This window comes from Gallinula chloropus (assembly GCF_964237585.1).
Source record: "Gallinula chloropus genome assembly, chromosome: 4".
Taxonomy (NCBI): Eukaryota; Metazoa; Chordata; class Aves; order Gruiformes; family Rallidae; genus Gallinula; species Gallinula chloropus.
This window is the reverse complement of record NC_140088.1, coordinates 38,588,843-38,608,486: the sequence shown is the minus strand read 5'-3', so window position 1 is coordinate 38,608,486 and position 19,644 is coordinate 38,588,843. Positions and strand designations below refer to the sequence as shown.

Here is a 19,644-nt window from a genome sequence, read left to right as displayed (position 1 = left end):
GGTAAATAGAAAACACTGAAGTCTTGCGGTAGCGGCTTCCGAAGGGTCTGTTCCTCCTTTTGTGCATCTCAAGGGTCTTGTTTTTCACTCCTGTTGTCACAAGGAGGTGGACCCTGGTTTTTCATCTCCTACAGCATTTGCTGCACTGCTGAGCTCTCTCAGAGTGCCTGTCAGTAGGGCTTCCCTGAGGCAGCAGCTGCTGAGAGGCAGCAGCCGGACCCTTTCCATGGAGGGTGAGTAGTGGCTCCATGGCAGCTTTCCGGCTCTTAACTGGAACGGTTACTCCTCCCAGTATGGAGCTCGGTGAGTGATGCAGGCAGCTCTGTTGACAGGAGGCAACGTCACCCACCAAGGATGAGGGAAGGCAGCAGCCTGCTGGCCTCCTCTGGAGGAGGTCTTCTCCAGAGGAAAGCCAAGCAGGAACCAGAACGGGATGGGAGCAGAAATGACACCTTGAAACTCCCAGGAAGGAAAGAGGCAGTTCCTCTGCTTTCCCTAGCAGGATGCCCACTCCTTCCCAGAGTAATACTGCAGCAGTTGGAATAGTTTCTCTCAGGGAGATTATGATCGTCTCTTTTCTAAAGCATAAAGTCTGTTAGTTAATTAAAAAGACAGTCTTAATTGAGCCCGCAGGAACACGACTGATTTACAGGGTTTCTTGCCTCCATCTGTGGCCCATTAAGGTTCTGAACAGCACAGGACATCAAACATCTGCCGTTGGCGCCGCAACACCCGTGTGTTTCCAGCCACGCGCCTCCCCAACACCCTCCAGCAGGCACAAAGCTCTCAGCACGGCGCCGGAGGTCTGTGTGCTGCTGCCTCAGCCCGAGCCCCCTCGGCGCCGTGTCCCCGAGCAGAGGTGTGTGCTCCAAGAACACTGCTGAGGCGCAGTCACCCCGTGGGCAGCGAGCGGCGTCTCGCGTTGGAGCGCAGCGAAGGTTGGCTCTGAAGTGGCCCCTTCGGAGCGCTAACGCAGCGCTTGCGGTGTCACTCGTAGCTTTCAGCTAGAGAATCATAATTTCTGTTGCTTCACCCCTTTGGCTCACCTCATGTTCTCCACAGAGAGCCGTCCCTGGATGGTGCCGCTGGTTTGGGAAGCAGAGCTCTGCGCAGATTGAAGGATGAGCCCAGCTGCGAGAAGGGGGGAGCTGAGACACCAGGTACTGGAGCTCATAGGGTCTCCTGCACCTGTAGGTGACCAGGTGGCAACGTTAACCCAGAGCAAGTCCTCCAGTGGCCTCACCGTGTAACTTGTGGCTGAGTAGAACTGAGCCCTGGCTACTGGCTGAATTTCAGCTTTACCAGGTCTTGTAAAGGAGGGAAGAAAATGGGAAGAGTGTGGGATAACATACCTGGATGAAGAAATGGTGGGTGTGACTCATTGCAGTTAAAGCTCTCTGGAAGCTTCCCATCAGAGCCCCGTCCCTGGGGCAGCTGTGCCCCAACCCCATGTCAAACCATGAATCCTCCAAAGTGCAATCACCATGGGAACCAAATGCATTTATCTGTCAGTGATAAACTGAGCTAGCAATTGTTATTCTCAGTCAGGGAAAAGTTTCAGACCTCCCTGTGGTATTTGTCTTACCTCTTGTTCCTGAGCAAACAAACCCCTCTGGGAAGCAGCCCTACACAAAGCCATCACGCCAAGGATTCCTGTTCCATGCACTAATCATTTCCTTCCCTCCTGAGCACGGGAGTAGCTGCTCCCTCTGGCTGCCCCTGGTGTTGCTGCCCTGGGGTTTACCCAAAGATAAGATAGGATTTCTTTCCTGCAGGCTGGAAATGATTCCTGGCAGGTACTGGATGGCTTCATAGGGAATTCTGTAGAAGTAGCCCTAACATCGTCATGCCTTCGGTTGGGTAAATCTGTAGTTACTACTATGTGGCCACACTGTGCAGGGCCCACAGCAGGTATGAATACTGGACAGAGACATTTTGTTCAGGGATTTTGGTAAGACCTTAATGTTCCCTTGGCAAACATGAGTAAAATCAGGCTTTGGATTGAAAATTATCAAGGGTAAGGGGAGAGGAGGTTACACAGTTTGATACACCCTGATATGGCATGTGAACACCTGGGAAATGAGCTTAAGAGCCCTTTTTCCCCCCAAGACTCCCACCCGTGTTACCTCCCAGCCCCGGGAATGCCACCCCAGCAGCCAGAAGAGACCTGCAGCCAGCTGAAAGCAGGTCAAGCAGCACATGGGGACCTGCTCCAGGACAGCCAAGCTTATGAGTAATGAATGAAAAATGACACCCCAACAATTTATCATCCTTATCAATCTGTGCCAGGCTAATGGTCTGCCCAGAGCCACTCCTGAACTGCAGTGGGCCGAAGAGGGGTGAGTTACTGGGATGGGATACCGTGTTTGCCCTTTCTGGCATCGCTGGGGGCTGCTTTGCTGGGACGAAGGAGGCAGCCTGGCTCTGAGAGCAGCTCTGGGAGACTGGCTGCATCCTAGCATGCTCTGCACTCCCAGCTTGGTTTGTCCTTACAGATTAAACTCTGTGGGACCAGTGGAGACGGGCCACTGCCAGGCTAGGCTGCAGCAAGGGAGGGCTGTGCCTCAGCCACCTCCTTCAGCAACACTTCTTGAGACAGAATGGGGAGGTTTCCACCTCCCAGGGCTGAGAGCAGGGAATTTATCTGTGACTCTCAGGGCTGGAGCAGCCGCAGAGTTCTCCTGCCTCCCCAGCTCACAGCAGGAATGGGGGGGGGGGGGGGTTGACTTAGGTTAGTAATAGCTTAGAGAAGCCCAGACCAGACCAAGCACCTAAATCCAACGCACAAGCTGTTCCGAGAACCATCCCTGCTGTCTTGCAATGCTTCTTGCCGCTTACATCAAGCACCAAGTGTTAAAATCGTGGCTACACCTCATGGTTCCAGTGAGGAGAACACCCAAGCTGTATCCACCGGTACTCACCTGTGACTCTGTTACAGAGAGCTGGGAACCAGCAGCTTTCAGCTGCCATCTTCTCCTTCCCTCCTCCCCAACAAAGACAGCAGACCATAGGCAGAAATAGAGCTTTAATGAACTATATATATATATATATAAAAAAAAATAAAAATAGCCTGGTCATTCCTTCTCCCCACCAGTTCCAGGGGGCTCAGCAGAAGAGACGCAAGACTTTGCGGAAGAAGTTCCTGAACTCCGCGTTGAAAACGGTGTAAATGATGGGGTTGAGCGCGCTGTTGACGTAACCTAGCCAAGTGACAGTGCTGGTGACTTGAGTGGGAATGGTGCAGGACTTGCAGAGCGCCCTGGTAATATGAACCACAAAAAAAGGTGTCCAGCAGAAGAGGAAAGCACCTGTCAGAAGGACATTAAAGAGAGAAAGTGATGTGAGTGTTAAAAAGGGGGTTAATTCAACAAACACAGCCTGGGCCAAACAGGAACAGAGGCAGCTCAGGGTGCCTTGGGAAAAAGCAGCGTATGTGCTGACATGTTGAGCTGTGCTTATGCCCCGGCAAAAGATTTAGGGCATCTTTCTCATCCTAAACATCAAGGAAAAGTCTAAGTTATGTATCATTTTGGATTCTAATTTAAGACATCAGGAGTCACTGGTTTACCCTGAAGTCAAGGTTGGCTCATAAACACTGCACACAGATTCTTTCCCAGGGTGTTGCTGGCACTGCTCTGCCCCAAAGGGCTTTCACTGGGTAAACACCCTCTCATGAGACATGTATCTTAAGCCCCAACCCGGCTGTGCCACAGGAACAAGGTAAGGGCAGCTAGCAAAACGAGCCCACAGGCAATGGAGAAGGACCAAAGCCATGGCACTGGGGAGGTGGAACAAGAGGAAGGTGGCTTTTAACCCACCCCCAGCTCCTCCAGCAAGAAGCAACCACAGCTCTCAGTGTGCTGCCGCGCTATCGTGCCCATGGCAGAGAAGTCAGCAAAGCCTGTGTTCGCTTTGCAGGGTTCAGACAAGTCCTGCCAGAGCAGACCCTGCCGTAGGACCCCACTGCTACCCCTTCCCCAGCCACCCCCAGCTGCTACTCACCGACGACAACAGGCAGCACCCGCATGGCCTTCCGCTCCCGGCCGTTGATCTTCGCCCGCTTCCGACTGTGTCCCGGGTGCGGGTACTTGAGGTGTGGGTAGGAGACAGTCTGGATCCCATTGTTCATCCCATAGTCCCCAGGGTGGTCAGAGCGGGCGTAAGGGTTGCACTCCTCTGGTTCCAGGCCTGTCTGCTCTCTCTCGAAGGTTGAGGGGTGATACAGCTTCCTATTGGCCCCGTAGATGCTGCCCCTTAGCTTGGCTTTCCTAGCTTCTTCCCAGCGCTTGAGTCCTTGGAACATGGCGCAGTAGAGCACCAGCATGACGGGGCAAGGGATGAAGAAGGAGCAGATGGAGGAGTACACGATGTAGTTGTCATCCTCCAGCTGACACAAGCTGGGGTCCCGGTTTGGGACGTTGTTGAGGCCAAATATGACTGGGGATGCTACAGCGAAGGCGAATATCCAGGTGGTGGATATAAGGATCAACTGCCGCAGGTCGATTTGTCGCCGGTTGTAGTTTAGTGGGATTGAAACAGCGATAAACCTGTCAATACAGGCCCCAGGTGAGTCAATCCCAGTATGGCAATGTCACCACTGGCAACATCATAGAAACAGACTGGTTTGGTCTGGAAGGGACTTCTAAGTCCATCTAGATCCAACCTTCTTGTACTGGAGCCACCGGATCTGGACTCCAAGGGAGTCTGAGAAGCAAGTGGTGCCACAGTTGCTCACCACTGTCTTGTGTCGTTGTCCACCCCCTCCTTAATTTCCTCATATAGCCAAGCCTGGGTACAGCCAGCATCCCCCTCAGAGAGCACCCAAAGGGACAGTGTTGGTCTGTCACCTTGGCCCCCATAAGTGTACCGAGGGACACAAAGATGGGGCAGGACAGTAGGGCAGGACACTGTCCTTATGGGAGAGCAGGATCCATCCTCCCTGCATGGGACCCTTGCAAAGGCACATGAGGAAGCAGATAGATGTCAGGACACAGCAGTCCCACCTCTGGCACGAGGAGGCACTTACCGGTCCACGCTGATTGCACAGAGGTTGAAGATGGAGGCTGTGCACAGCATCACGTCCATGGTCATCAGGGCATCGCACAGCACCGTGCTGAGGGACCACACGCCTCCCTGGAACTGAGAAGATCAGTGGATCAGAAGGTCAGTGGATGCCTTTTTTAAAGATGCCTTTTTTAAAAGGACACAGAGCACCTCCAGGCCTGGCCACCTTGGCCAATCAGGCTTCCCTCCAAACCAGTGGCCTGAAGCAAAGCAGTCCAGTGTGTGGCACAGTACTCCCCTTCCCACAAAGCAGCGGCACCTGGGAGCCGGCTCACAGCTTCAGGGTTCTCACCTGGGTGGAGAACTGAGCCCACAGACCCTCAGAACTGTCAAGTCCTGCTGGGCAGGGTGACGGGTTGTCGTGGTTTTACCCCGGCTGAGAGCCGAGATCCACGCAGCTGCCTGCTCCTTAAAGGAAAAGAGCAAGGAAAGAGGGAAGGGGGGGGGGGCGGGGAGGAAGGTTGAGAGGTAAGGGAAGGGAGAAGGAAGAGGAAGGGGCAAATAACCCCAACACCAAGAAACTAAAAGGCCTGGGATAAGGACAGTTTACTAAAATAGCAGAAAGATAAAATATAACAATGCTAACAGGACTTTAGAGAAAAAATATATGAAGCAGTTGATACACAATGCAGTTTCTCACCAAACCACACAACTCAGGCCGTGCCACCCAGAGCCCTCCCGGAACCCGACCGTCCCCCAAGAACCGCACGTCCCGGAGCCGCCCTCGGCCTTCCTCCCATCAGCCCCCGATATCCTGGGCAGGACGTAACTGGCCTGGAATACTCTCTTTGGTCAGTTGGGTCACCTGTCCTGGCTTCGCCCCTCCTTTCTCATGAAGAGCTGAGAAAGTCCTTGACTGTCTGACATCAACTAACAACATCAGGGTGTTATCAGCACTACTCCCATTTTAACTCTCAAACACAGCATTCCATCCGCTGCTACAAAGTTAACTCCATCCTGACCAAAATCAGGACACGGGCATGGGGCAGTTCACCGCCTCAGGCTAGTGCAAGGTGATAGCCAGTGGGCTCAGAACCCCCAAACTCAACCTCACCACCCCAAAATCTCCACAGAAACAACCGCACCACCCCAAAATCTCTCCAAAAACAAAGGGCAGAGCACTCCCAGCATAGCATCACTAGATGCTGGGCACTGAGGGAGCAGGGACTGGTTCTTCAGCAACCTGCAGAGCACAAAAGCTCATGTTTTGTACCCACCCCTCTGTTTGCCAAGGCTGCGAATAGTTTGTGTGTTATACAACTGTTTCGTGCCTCATGCTAAGCTCAAGGCCAGCCTCTTGAGAGGAGCTTCGGGCTAATCAGATAAAATCTCTTGTTTGCTCTCTCCACAATTGCAGGCACCAGGGGCACAGCAGGGGCACAGCAGAAGCACTGCAGGCAAGACGATTTGACCAGATGTGTGTCATTGGTCTGAGTTACTGGAAGGTGTTGACTCCACTGTACAAAAGGTATCTGCTAAAAATCTGAGCCACTGCATCCCAAATAATCCTCGGGAATGTGGGGGGGGATAGAACCCCCAAACCCACAGCAAAGCCAGAAAAAGCCCAAGGGTTTCTGGCGGTTTGTCCATACCAGCCTGCAGAACAGGAATGTCTGCTCAGCAGCACGCTGTGAGACCAGCTGTTGGGAAATGGGAATGGAAGGAAGAGCTCAAAGGGCACAGAAATAAGTCAGGATTCATTAAAGCCTTTCTTCAGCACAGGGCTGGTCCAGACCCTCCTGCATCTAAAGCTGATGCACTGACCACCAGCACAGCTGCCTTGGGGACCAGACCGCGAGCAGCGCTTCCCGAACAATTCCCACTTTAGTACAAGAAAGGGTCATACCTTTTTGTTTGTCCCTGACATAAAAGAGGGGCTCAACACCCCCCTCCACTCTAGGTCAGCTGGCTGAGAGGAGGAAAAGCTCATTTGTTCCCATGTTAAACTCATGTCAAGCTCTGTCCTCCCAGTGCACTGCGGTAGGTCTGCAAGTGCTGACTCCAAATCCAATTGTTAGAGAACCCAGGCACAGCAAACCCAGCCTCTCCTAGCTGTTGGGACGAAGTGCTGGGCCTGCGTGCCATTTCCTAAGGAGCAGGGCACACAGCAGTAGCACTGGCAGGGTGCTGGGAAAGGTTTTTCTGGCACAGAATGACATGAGCTCAGCAAGGAATGCCCAGGTTCTCCTGAGGGACAGGTCTGAGCTGTCTGAGGGTCTTTTTTTATTTCACTTGCCAGGCAAAGAATCTTCCTCCCTGGAGGGTCAGAGAAGGGAAGACTTGATTCCAGCCTTCCAGACCCACAAGGGGCTGCAGGAAAGCTGGAGAGGGGCTGGTGGCAAGGGAGCATAGGGATCAGACAAGGGAATGGGTTTAAACTGAAAGGGGGGAGATTTATTTTGAGTATTACAAAGACATTCCTTACAATGACGCTGGGGAGGCCCTGGCACAGGGCACCCAGAGAAGCTGGGATCCCTGGCAGGGCTCAAGGTCAGGTTGGATGTGGCTTGGGGCACCCTGCACCGGTGGGGGTGTCCTTGCCCATGGCAGGAGGGGCACTGGGGGGATCTGAGAGCCTGCTCAACCCAGTTTGTGTTTCTATGTGTCTATGGTGCTGTTCTTTCTTAGCATCATCCCATTTCCTCCCCACCAGGGCTGAAGCAGGAGCTAAAGGTACTTTCAGAGCTAAAGTCATCATCCCATCACAACTGGGACCTCCACTCCCAGAGTGGTGGAGCAGCTCAGAGCGGGGGCTGGGGTCAGGGCTTTGCAAGAGGCTTCTTCCACCATCACAACAGGCCACAGTGAGGGAGACTTTGCGTTTCAGCTGGGTGGTTTCTCAGCTGCACAGCCTGTGTCTGGGGACAGAAAGGACAGTGATGGCTTGAGCTAGCACAGCCACCAGAAGCTTTTTCCAGCTGAGCGCTTGTCTTGCCCGGTTGTAAAGCCAGCCAGTTGTCTTAGCATTAAAGCCCTTTTTGAGGCTGATGCAGCAAGTGTCAACTCAAGCCCATTCCCACTCCGTGACACCCTGCTGTTACTCCCCCGAGCCTGGTTGGCGCAGAGACCTGTTGATGCACTCCTCCAGCGCAGGCAAACTGTGAGGGCTCACAGGGCTGCTCCTGCTGTAGCAACAGAAAGCCTGTCCTCCCGGTTGGTGAGAGCCCACCATCCTCTGAGTCCTTCTGCAGGGAGGGGCTGGGTACAAACCCTGCACTCATCACGCTGTACAAACAGGATACAAAGCGTTCTGTAGCAGTGGCCGCTTGTCTCCGTCGACTCCGAGGCTTTCCCTAGCAGCTTGCAGACCTCTACCATGCTAACACGTAGTGATTCGGCTGGTGTGTATCTGTGCTTCTCAGGCAGAAGCCCCTCAGCCATCGTGTCTGGGCAGCGGCGCTACCCTGAGCTATCCCCAGCACCCAGCCCTGCTTTTCGGAGGTGAACAACCGGCCGATGCCACCCAGCAACTGCCAGGTAGGCTCAGAGCACAGCCAGGTAGTTCAGCCCCTCTGCAAAGCCCCGTATCTACAGGATATATGGAGCTACAGATGTTCTATAGAATGCACACACGGATAAAACTGCATCTGACATACATCTGTAATCCTAATCTGCTGTGTATTATATATTGCTGTAATATAAGATAAATGGTATAGCACACAGTTACACACAGGGTCTCTAGATAGGGGCTTTGAACTGGTTTTCTATAGTATATATTACCTATTGATGCAATTTTACACATTATATGTAATTTGCCCATACATTTCCATATAGTAAATAGAATGTATGCATGTAAGTTAGATTTAAAGTTATATTTATAATTAAATGTTAGATTGTATAAATATACTGTAACATAGCTGTAACTGTAACAACTATAACAGTAACAACTGTAACTAGCTATAACTATAAAATTCCCCAGGACATGGAAAAATATAAAACAATGTATGTACTTTGACTATTATAAATATGGTATTATATATTATTATATATTACATATAATAAATACTGCTATAACATATGTAGAGCTAGATATAATATATACAATTTCCTATATATTTTACCTATGTGTAGTGTGCTATATAAAAATTAGATATATACATATAAAACTATATAAAAGTCCCAAGGACTTTCTTCTGGTTTTTCTACATGTAATGAATTTTTATCTATATTGTTTATCGATGTGTTCATGTTGTGTGTGATAAAGTGCATGAATATAACACAGTGTAACATGGAACACATGTATGTGGGCCTGGGGCTGCCAAGCTGAGGGACACAACCCCTGCCACCGCCAGGTAAGCTCCGTAGTTAGCACTTTGGTGCTGTAAAACATTGACTGTCTAGGGGACAGTTGGTAAGAAATGAGAGTGGGGAGTCCAAAACAAAACCCCAAAAGCAACTCAGCAGCTTAGGAGAGGGAGTGAAGTCCTGGCACCTGGCATGGGGATGGTGGAGGAGGTGCCAAGGGCAGGAGAGGAGTTCAACCCGTGTGCTAGCGCAAAGCAAGGAGTGATGGGATGGAGCCAAGAGAAATAAATAGACTGTTGCCGTGTTTGGTTCTAAACCAGGAGGAGTAGGGAAAGGGGCTTTACATAACCTAAAAGACGAGAGCCCAGAGAAGCTTGAGTGCACCCTCAGCAAGTCTGCAGATGACACCAAGCTGGGTGGTGTAGTTGACACACTGGAAGGACAGGATATCATCCAGAGGGACCTGGAGAAGTGGCCCATGTGAACCTCATGAGGTTCAACAAGGACAAGCACAAGGTCCTGCATCTGGGTCGTGGCAGTGCTCATCATCAGTACAGGCTGGGAGATGGTGTGATAGAGAGCAGCCCTGCAGAGAAGGACTTGGGGGTTCTGGTGGCTGAGAAGCTCAACATGAGCCAACAATGCACACTCGCAGCCCAGAAGGTCAACTGTATCCTGGGCTGCATCAAAAGGAGCGTGGCCAGCAGGTCGAGGGAGGGGATTCTCCCCCTCTACTCCACTCTCATGAGACCCACCTGGAGCACCGTGCCCAGTTCTGGAGTCCCCAACACAAGAAGGACATGGAGCTATTGGAATGGGTTGAGAGGAGGCCATGAAGATGACTGGAGGCCAGGAGCACCTCTCCTATGAAGACAGACTGAGGGAGTTGGGGTTGTGCAGCCAGGAGAAGAGAAGGGTCTGGGAAGATCTTACAGCACTTTCTAGTACCTGAAGGGCCTGCAAGAAAGCTGGGGAGGGACTTTTTAGAAGGGCCTGGAGTGATAGGAAGAGGGGGAACAGGTTTAAATTAGGAGGGCATAGATTTCAACTGGATAATAGGAAGAAATTCTTCACTACAAAGGGGGTGAGACACTGGAACAGGCTGCCCAGGGAAGTAGTGGCTGCCCCCTCCCTGGAGGTGTTCAAGGCCGGTTTGGATGGGGCCTTGAGCTGCCTGGTCTGGTGAGAGGTGTCCCTGCCCATGGCAGGGGGGTTGGAACTTGATGATCTTTAAGGCCCTTCCAGCCCAAGCCATTCTGTGATTCCATGATAAGGTCACCCCAACACATACACACGGGTGACACAACCGTGATGGACGAGCAAACTGGAGGCACGTCAGGACTCGCCTGCGCTGCAGGAGCAGTGTGGCCATGCCCACCAGCCCCGAGCAGCACCACACACCAGGACGCACAGCCGGGGTTCAGCCTGCATTTCCACTCCTCCACAGCAGCTCTCCAACGCAAACCTGTAGTAGCAGTCACCCAGTGCTCAGACTTGTGCATGGTTTAAGCAGCGTGTGGATTTGCTCGCTGACAGATGCTGAACAGCAGGTTCTGGTTTTCTCCTCCCCAGCACAGAACAGGGAGCTGCAGGGACAACGCTCTCCTCGTAATGCTGGGCAGGAGCAGAACCCCCTGTCAGGAGCCGGGGCAGGCAGCTCTGCAGGGATTAATATCAGGCAGTAATGATGTCACGCACGGGATTATGATTAGTGGAGCTGTAAAGCCAAAGTAGACTCTGAAGAAACTGTTTGGCTATTTTTATATCGCCATCTCCTTGAGAGGTGGCCCAGAGCTGCAGAGCAGGGCTGGACTCAGACCAGCCCCCTTTCTAGCGGAGATCAGCCACCCCAAACTCCATTTGGGTGTTGAATCACCCCTACACGTTTTTGCCAAGCTCGCGGGGATGCTGACAGGTTCAGATTACAAGAGGGAATTAGATTCTAGGCTATAGTTTTTCAGAGCCTCTTTGTGATTCCAGGGAACTAATTAGTTCCAAGAAGGACAGGAGCTCCCGGGCTTCAGCACCCTCAGAGGACACATCCTTTGCTGGGAGATTCAAGCCGGAAAATGCTCCAAACTCCTCCCTTTCCCCACCAACCCCCAAGGCTGTGGCTTCGGGGAAAGTGCTGGGTGAGGACATGCCACCACGCCGCGCTTCTCGCCTGCCCATTTTAGCAAAATCTGCCAAGAACTTCCCTGATGGGAGAGTGACTTTGGATTAGAGGCATAGCTGGCTTTGCCGGGCCACGTGATTAAGTGGTACCTAATTACAAGAGGTTGCAGAAGATTAGCCCATCAAGGTACACGGTGCAAAGCTTTAGGGATCATAAACAGCTCAAGCTGCCTTTCAGAAGCGCTCAGGGGCAGCTCCCTTCTGGCACTCTCTCTTTTGCAGCAGGAGGCCCCTTGTTTCCCTTCAGTGGTGAGACTACCCCACAGTGCTGTGTCCAGCTCTGGAGCCCTAAGCACGAGAAGGACATGGACCTGTTGGAGCAGGTCCAGAAGAGGCCATGAGGATGATCCAAGGGCTGGAGCATCTCTCCTAGGCTGAGAGAGTTGGGATGGTTCAGCCTGGAGAAGGGAAGGCTCCAGGGAGACCTCCAAGCTCCTTCCAGTCCCTGAGGGACCTACAGGAAAGCTGGGCAGGGCTGTTCGTAAGGGCATGGATGGGATGAGGGGTGATGCTTTAAACTAGAGCAGGGCAGGGTGAGATGAGACATGAGGATGAAGTTCTTCCCTTTGAGGATGGTGAGACGCTGGCACAGGTTGCCCAGAGAGGTGGGGGAGCCCCCATCTCTGGAGACATCCAGGGTCTGGGTGGATGAATCTCTGAGCACCCTGCTCTAGGTCAGGGTGTCCCTGCTCACTGCAGGGATGGCTGGATGGCTTTGAAGGTCCCTGCCAGCCCTACACATCTGATGATGCTATGATTCCATGAATGTCCAGTATCAGAGAAAGACTGTGCAAGTGCCCACAAGAAGACAACCCCTGGCTCAAGTTTTTCATGGGCCATGACAGTTGCTGCATTCTCCAGAACACACAACACAGCCTGCAAAGGGGAGAGGAAGGAGACAGAGAGGGATGCAAGACAAAAGTTAGCCTCACATCTGCTCTAACAACCTTTCTGGACTGAAATAATTGAGATTGATGTTTTTCAGAAATGAGGAGCAAATCCAGCCATTGGCCTGAAACATGGTGAGGGCCCAAAATTCAAAGGCACTCCCCTGCATCTTTGGTAACTGAAAATAAAGCCCTTCGCATCGCACCGGTTATAATTGCTGGCCTGTATCCTCTCCCCATTTTTTTTTGCAGAGGCTCTGCTGGGTTCTCAGAAGAACATCTATTTCCACTAATGCTGTAAGCCTCCAGGAAAGACAGGTCTCTGCAGAAAGGAGGGCGTGCATTCACAGAAAGCCACAGGAAATTTGGAGGGGGAGAGGTCTGGCCTCTCAACAGAAGAGCTGCACCCCAGGCAGACAGCATGCTGCGTATAAAAACGGCGATGTTTCGCCACCTGTGGTACACAACACCCTGGAATGCAGAGCAGCATCCACCCCCCCCTCCCCCCATCCAAGGAAACAGGCTGTGTAATTCTGGCTGCTCCATCCTTCCCAAGTGCCACTCGTCTTCCCTGACCCGCGGGAGCCGGGTAAACTGCGGCTCTGCTAAAACTGCTTCCTGGTTTCCGTAATCGATTACAGGGATCTCAGTGGCAAAGAGGTTTATATAACCCAGCCTCACCCGGCTCCTGCCAGCAGCGTCCTGGAGCAGGCCCGAGCCAGAGCTCTGGCACTCAGCAGGGATTAAGGAGAGCGCAGAGCCGGGAGCCGTCTGCGGAGCGGGACAGGTAGGAGGCTGCTCAGTGGCTGGGCCCAGGAGTGGAGGGTGTTCCCTGCCTGCCCTAATTGCTGGGAATGCCTCTGGCTAACGAGGAGTATATCAACTGCCATTCCTGCCCTTGTCAGAGTCTTTGGGCAAGGGGGGTAGTTCCAGACAAGCCCTTGTGGCTGTGCAGCTCCCTCACTGTTGGCAAAACCACGCAGAGCCTGGCAGTGCTTGGCAGTACCTCCACGACCTCTTGAAGCTCTGCTTCCTCAGGCATCCCCACTGCTGCAGGGGAGCAGTAACCCCTCTTTCCAGTGCTACCAACACTCCAGGCAGACTCTGGTATCCCCACCTGGCCTCTCTTCACACAAAATCAGGGCTTCGCTCCTGGGGAGTTACCGTGGACCACAGGGAGTGCCCTGGCCACTTTCATCCCCCTTCCTTCCCATTATCCTGGACTTACTGGCACTAGATTGCTAGGAGAGCATAACCTCACACTCCCACGGGCAGGACAAAGCTGATGCAGAAGAGCAGTCTACCTTCCCTGTGGATTTTTACCTCTCCCGAGAGCTGAGATCCCAGAGCAAGTTGGAAGGTCAGTGCTGTCTGCATATCAGGGCAGCCTGACCACCTAATTACCTGCCTGGTAATTAACAGCTGGCAAGCACTGGAACATGTCTTTGTTTGAATAGGTTCATCAGAGAGCACTGGACACATCTGCACCACCTCACAGTGCTCGTGTGGCACAGGCTCGCCCGTGTGCACACCGAGACCTGCACATTGGCGCGGTATCTGCAAGAGATGAACAGCAAACCCACCCCCACCCAAACCAAAGCTCCAAACAGAATGGGAAATGTTGGGAGCACAGAAGTTCCTCTGGTTTTCTTTAATGACTGCGTGCTCCTGCAAAGGAGGAACCGGCTGTAAACACCACCAGGGATTCACCTCACGTCTGCAGCCTGGGGAGCTGCTTGGTTCGGAAAGCAGATGCTTCAGGCCAGTTGGGAGGTGACTTTTCCTCCCTTTCCAACTATAGGATGCTTGGTTACATCAGGCTGTGGAGGATCAGAACTGACAAAGTATGGAATCAAAGCACAGAATGTCCTGAGTTGGATGATGGCAACAGTTGGATTTCTGGCAGACTGGCTTCATCACAGCAGTTTCAGCACCCCGAGCGTTAACCGGAGCTGCTAAGTACACTCGGCCGGACAAATGAATGAGGAAAGAAATTCAGCCTGAAGAACCCCAACCATGTACAGCAAACATGAGAGGGGGATTTAGGACAGGGCAAGGGCTCAGGGGAAGATGTTCACCTGGCACGGAGAAAGCTGGTCTGTGCAGAGAAGAGGTCTACAGGCTTTCCTGCTTGCCCGGAGTGAGCTGAACAGCTTCGGTTTGGTGGGAGACCTGATTTCCTATGCCCCAGCCTATTCCCAAAGGAAGGTCTCCCAGCCAGGGACTGTCTGTTTTCATGTGTGCTGATGGAGCCCAGTGCGACAGGATGGCAAGAGGCCAGGAGTAATGCACATGGTCTCCTGCTCACTGTCAGCAAGCCGTGGCCCCACCACATGAGGACAGGGCTGGAGGAGATTTGCATCCAACGGCTGCATTTCCCTGCCCCTCTGCCAAGCTCCACATCCAGCGACTGTGAAGCAGCACTGAAAAGACAACAGTTGTGACCACACACACCAGTTTCCCTCATCTACCACCTGCAACCCCTTTCCCACTAGAGCATGGGGGACATCTCTTGTTTTGTGTGGCTGTCAGGTGTAACCTCCAATGTGTAAAGCCCTCCAGCTGTTTCCTAAAGCCTTGGCTGGAGAGATGTCTCCAACAACCTAACACAAGAAGCTGTCCCATGGAGAAAAAAAAAAAAGCAGTAAGGTGAGAGAGCTGCTGCTGCTGAATTAAGGAAGTGGTTGGCATTTATTGGTCTGTTCCTGATAAACAAGAAGCAAAAGTCCCCCACCCTCTCAGCTGGTTTTCCAAGTTTTCCAGAAAGCCCCAGTTAAAAAAATTCCCAAACAACCAACCAAACAGCCCAACCCCAAACCAAGAGTAAAGGCTGAACTGAACAACCAAGGGCTGCCTGTGCCACGTGTAAACATGGTGGCACAGGACGCAAGGTGAAATCAACCTGGTTGTAAACAGTTGTGGTCACTGCACTCTGCAGCCCCTCTCCAAGTTCTGAGTTGGATCTACAGGTTTTGGTGTTGTGGGAAAGGAGAAGAGGAAGAGAAGAGGAAGAGAAGAGAAAAGGGAGAAAGAGAAGAGAAAGAGAAGAGAGAGAGGGAGAGGGGAGGAGGGGAGGGGAGGGGAGGGGAGGGGAGGGGAGGGGAGGGGAGGGAAGGGAAGGGAAGGGAAGGGAAGGGAAGGGAAGGGAAGGGAAGGGAAGGGAAGGGAAGGGAAGGGAAGGGAAGGGAAGGGAAGGGAAGGGAAGGGAAGGGAAGGGAAGGGAAGGGAAGGGAAGGGAAGGGAAGGGAAGGGAAGGGAAGGGAAGGGAAGGGAAGGGAAGGGAAGGGAAGGGAAGGACAAATCATGAACATTCTGTCCCCTGGCCCTGACGCGATGGCTGCTGTCCCTTCCCCTCAGCATTCTTCAGACCAAGTGGAGCTGCAAACCCTGCACTGCGTGGAGGTGCCTATTCACAAGGAACAGAGGCTCTGCAGCTGTGAGCCCACAGCGAAACCTCCAGGCCTGAAGTGGGGACTGCTCCGACCTCCACCCAGCCTGAGCCGTCTCCCAAGCCCACTGCCTGCCTGAGAGCCTGTCTCCCCACACCTGCCCGGGACCTTCACACCCACCCGGTGCGTGACCGCTGCGTGGGAGGAGCACAGATCCCTGTGCACACTCTTCTTACAGCATCTCTTACTCCTGGGGAGCCTGTCTTGCTGCAGGAGCTGCGGAAGCCCAGCGGAAAGACAGCCCTGTCATACGCTGCCTTCATCCCCTGTGGCTCAGTATCCTGGGCGCAGAGACAGGGCAGAGTTACACCCCAAAAGTGATGTTTATGAGCAGCTATCTAAGTGAACACACGAAGTGTCATCATAGCAACAGCGCAGGCTGGACAGCCCAGGTTCTTCAAGCTCACACAGGGCTGAAGACCCGTCCCCTGAGTATTGAGAATCTGTGGGGTGTCTGCTTTATGTCCCATTGGAAGCGTTTTCGGAGGCACCCCCAGAGAATGGTAACCAGTGTTTTATGTATGCCAGTAAAACTCAGGCCTCTGGGCTAAGACAAACCACACTGGGGCATGTGTCTGCCCATGGAATCAGGAGCCAGAGGGATGGAGAGACAACAGAAAGAACAAGTTAAAGAAAAATACTAGAATCTCCTGAGCTGGAAGAGACCCATAAGGACCATCAGTCCAACTCCTGGTGCTGCACAGGCCCAGCCCAGCCAGAGCTGGCACTGAGGGCATCGTCCCGATGCTTCTTGCCCTCAGCCCAGCTCGGGGCTGTGACCCCTTCCCCGGGGAGCCTGTGCCAGTGCCTGACCCCTCTCTCAGGACAGAACCTCTTCCCAACATCCAACCTAAACCTCCCTTGGCACAGCTTCACACCGTTCTCTTGGGTTCTATCACTGGTCCCCAAAGAGAGGAGAGAGATGGGCACCTGCCCCTTCATTCCCCTCAGCAGGAAGCCACGGACTGCCATGAGGTCTCCCCTCAGCCTCCTTTTCTCCAGGCTGAACAAACCCATGGCCTTCAGCCTCTCCTTGTAAGCCTTCTCCTCAAGACCCTTCCCATCCTCACTGCCCTCCTCTGGACACTCTCCAAGAGTTTTGTATCCCTCTTGTCCTGTGGTGCCCAAAGCCACACCCAGGACTGGAGGTGAGGCTGCACCAGCACAGGGCAGAGCAGGACAATCCCCTCTCTGGACCAGCCGTGCCGTGCTTGATGCACCCCAGGATATGGTTGGCTGCCTGGGCACGCTGCTGGCTCATGGCTAACTCGCTGTCAACCAAGTCCCCAAACCCCTCTCTGCACGGCTGACCTCCAGAGTCTGATCCCCCAGGCTGTATTAGCAAAATTAGTTGAGAAGAACGATGAAAACAGACGTTTTTTAGCCCCCCAAAACTGAGTTAATGAGGGCAGATCAAAACCACCAAAAACAAATGGTGTGGAGGTGCTCCCATAAGCACAGAGAGAAGAGTGAAAGGAATCTAGTGCTCCTCCATGGGTTTCCTCTTGGATCCCCAGCTGGACCCATCCCTCCAGGAATCCTCTGTCTCTGCAGAGGTCACAATGTCCTGCACAATCCTCGGAGCAGGTAAGCGAGGCTCAGAGCACCCTAAGCTCTAATCCGCAGCCTTCCGTGCTTAAGGCAGTGTACACCCATCCCGGTGAGGGGCTGAGCGGCGGCCCCAGAGAAGGGGAGATGCTAAGGCCTGGATGCTGCTGGTACAGTCTTATGTCAGCCCTCATGGACGGGAACACCACTGGGTCTTGCTCCTGGGGACAACCCCGTTCCCTGCCCAGGGAAGCACCTTACAAACTACAGGCTGTCAGAACACACGAGGTTCCTCTGACTACCCCCCAGTCCCCAGACTCCAGGTTGTGGGGGTGTTTACTGTGTACAAGGCTGCATCCAGGCTCTCCCCACATCTGGAAAGAGCTCCTCTTCCCTCCCCACCACCAGCTACTGCACAGGCTGCCATGGAAATCCTGCTGGTTTAGTCCTGTGAGCAGGAGGGTGAGAGCCACCGGCTGGTGCTGAGGGAGCCTCCTTGCTCCAGACCCCCAGTCCCCCCGCAATCCCCAGCAGTAAGCATTTATCTCCCTTTTATGGAGGGAGATGCAAACCCCCTCAACCTCAGGTGCTCCCGTTTTTCTTTCCCTCAGCTGTTTCAGCCTTGGGAATAATCAGATTTCGGACATGAACCTGAGGTCTCTCTGTGAACATCATCACATCATCAGGCCTGTGTGAACCAGACCACATCTGCCAGGAGGAGCCCTGCAGCAAGCTGGCTAAAGCCACCAGAGGTAGCATGACCAAAGCCCCCTAAAAACCCAGCTTCCCCTACCCAACCTGACCCGGTGCCCCGTTCCCTTGTCACCAACCCCCCCGCCTCAGCCAGGCAGCGTGGCCCAGGAGCTCGCTGCCCCTTTGCTGATGCCAGCCTGGGCAGCCAGCAATACAGGGAGGTGCTCCCCAGAGCTGATGGCCCGGCCTGGGACATGCACCCTGGTGCAAACAACTCAGTAACTGGCTGGGAGGACGGGAGGGTGGGGATAGGGGGCACAGAGCAATGCCCCGGTAGGACGGGGGGGAGATGGGGATAGGAGGCACAAAGCGATGCCCCGGTAGGACGGGGGAGGGTGGGGATGGGGGGCACAAAGTGATGCCCCGGGAGACGCGGAGGGAAAAGCCGCGGGGAGTTGGAAGGGGCACAAGCATCCCTGCGGAGGGGGCTGGACAGGGAGCAGGGGGCAGGGGCTGCGCTGGTGCTCCCGGACCAGGGAGGGGCGGGAGAGTGGGGTCGGCGGTCGGGACCAGATCCGGGGAGCGGCCGCCACACTCCGTGCTCGTCCCTTGCCGATCCCGCCCCACACCTTTGTAACCTTCAGGACCCCCGGGACCAAAAGCCACAAGCCCGGTCCCACCGGTACCCAAAAGCCACAGCTCCTGGTCCCACCGGTGCCCAAACACCACAAGCCGGGTCCCACCATTACCCAAAAGCCACAAGCCCGGTCCCTCCGGTGCCCAGAAGCCATAAGCCCCGGTCCCACCGGTACCCAAGCCCGGTCCCACCGGTGCCCCCCGGGCAGCCTCACCTCGGAGTAGACGTAGAGGGGCAGGACGAGGAGAGCGAGCAGCAGGTCGGCCACGGCGAGGCTGACGATGAAGTAGTTGGTGGTGGTCTTCAGCGCCCGCTCCGTGCAGACGCTGAGGCAGACCAGCCCGTTGCCCCCCACGATGAGCAGGATGAGGACGATGCCCAGCACCAGGGCGGCCACGTTGTGCCCGGCGCCCGGCGGTGCCGGCGGTGCCGGCGGCAGGTCGGTGCCGTTGCAGGGCTCGGCCCCGGCGCTGCCGTTCCCCATGGCGCCGCGGCGCTGCCCCGGCAGCCCGGGGCATGGGAGCTCCCTCGCCGCGGGTGTGCGGTTCAGCTCCCGCCGTGCCCAGCCCCGCGGCGAGGCTCCGGCAGCGGGCCGGCCGGCCGCAAACTTTCCGGGGCAGCGGGGAGGAGTCTCCTCCGCCGCCCTGAGACGGTGCCGCCCGGCCCCCGCGGCTCCAACTGGGTCAGCAAGCGGCTTAGGGGGCGGCGGGGCCTGGGAGGGGGGGGGGCGCACACACGACACGGGCTCCAGGTGTCCCGTCCCCGTTCCCCCCGCCGAGCCCCGGGGGAGCTGCCGCTGCCGGGGGACCCGCGGCCGGCCCCAAGGGGAGGGGCGCGTCGTGGTGGTATCTCCAGCCCTGGGGGAGGGCTCCCCGCTACCTCCCGCCTTGGGGGATGCTCTTCGGGGGAGGGAGCCCTGCCTGTCTTCCCCTGGCCGAGGTGAGAG

At 54.5% G+C, this 19,644-nt stretch overlaps 1 protein-coding gene across 1 annotated transcript; it reads right to left on the bottom strand.

Annotated features, from left to right (window-relative positions):
* Window positions 1–3,010: 3,010 nt before the first annotated feature.
* On the bottom strand, window positions 3,011–19,182 carry DRD4 (dopamine receptor D4; the record flags this gene model as incomplete). Its single annotated transcript, XM_084262986.1, has 4 exons — window positions 3,011–3,308; window positions 4,003–4,547; window positions 5,027–5,139; window positions 18,913–19,182. The coding sequence occupies 4 exons, from the start codon at window positions 19,180–19,182 to the stop codon at window positions 3,106–3,108; spliced, it is 1,131 nt and encodes a 376-aa protein (XP_084119112.1). The 3' UTR covers window positions 3,011–3,105.
* Between the last annotated feature and the right edge of the window lie 462 nt (window positions 19,183–19,644).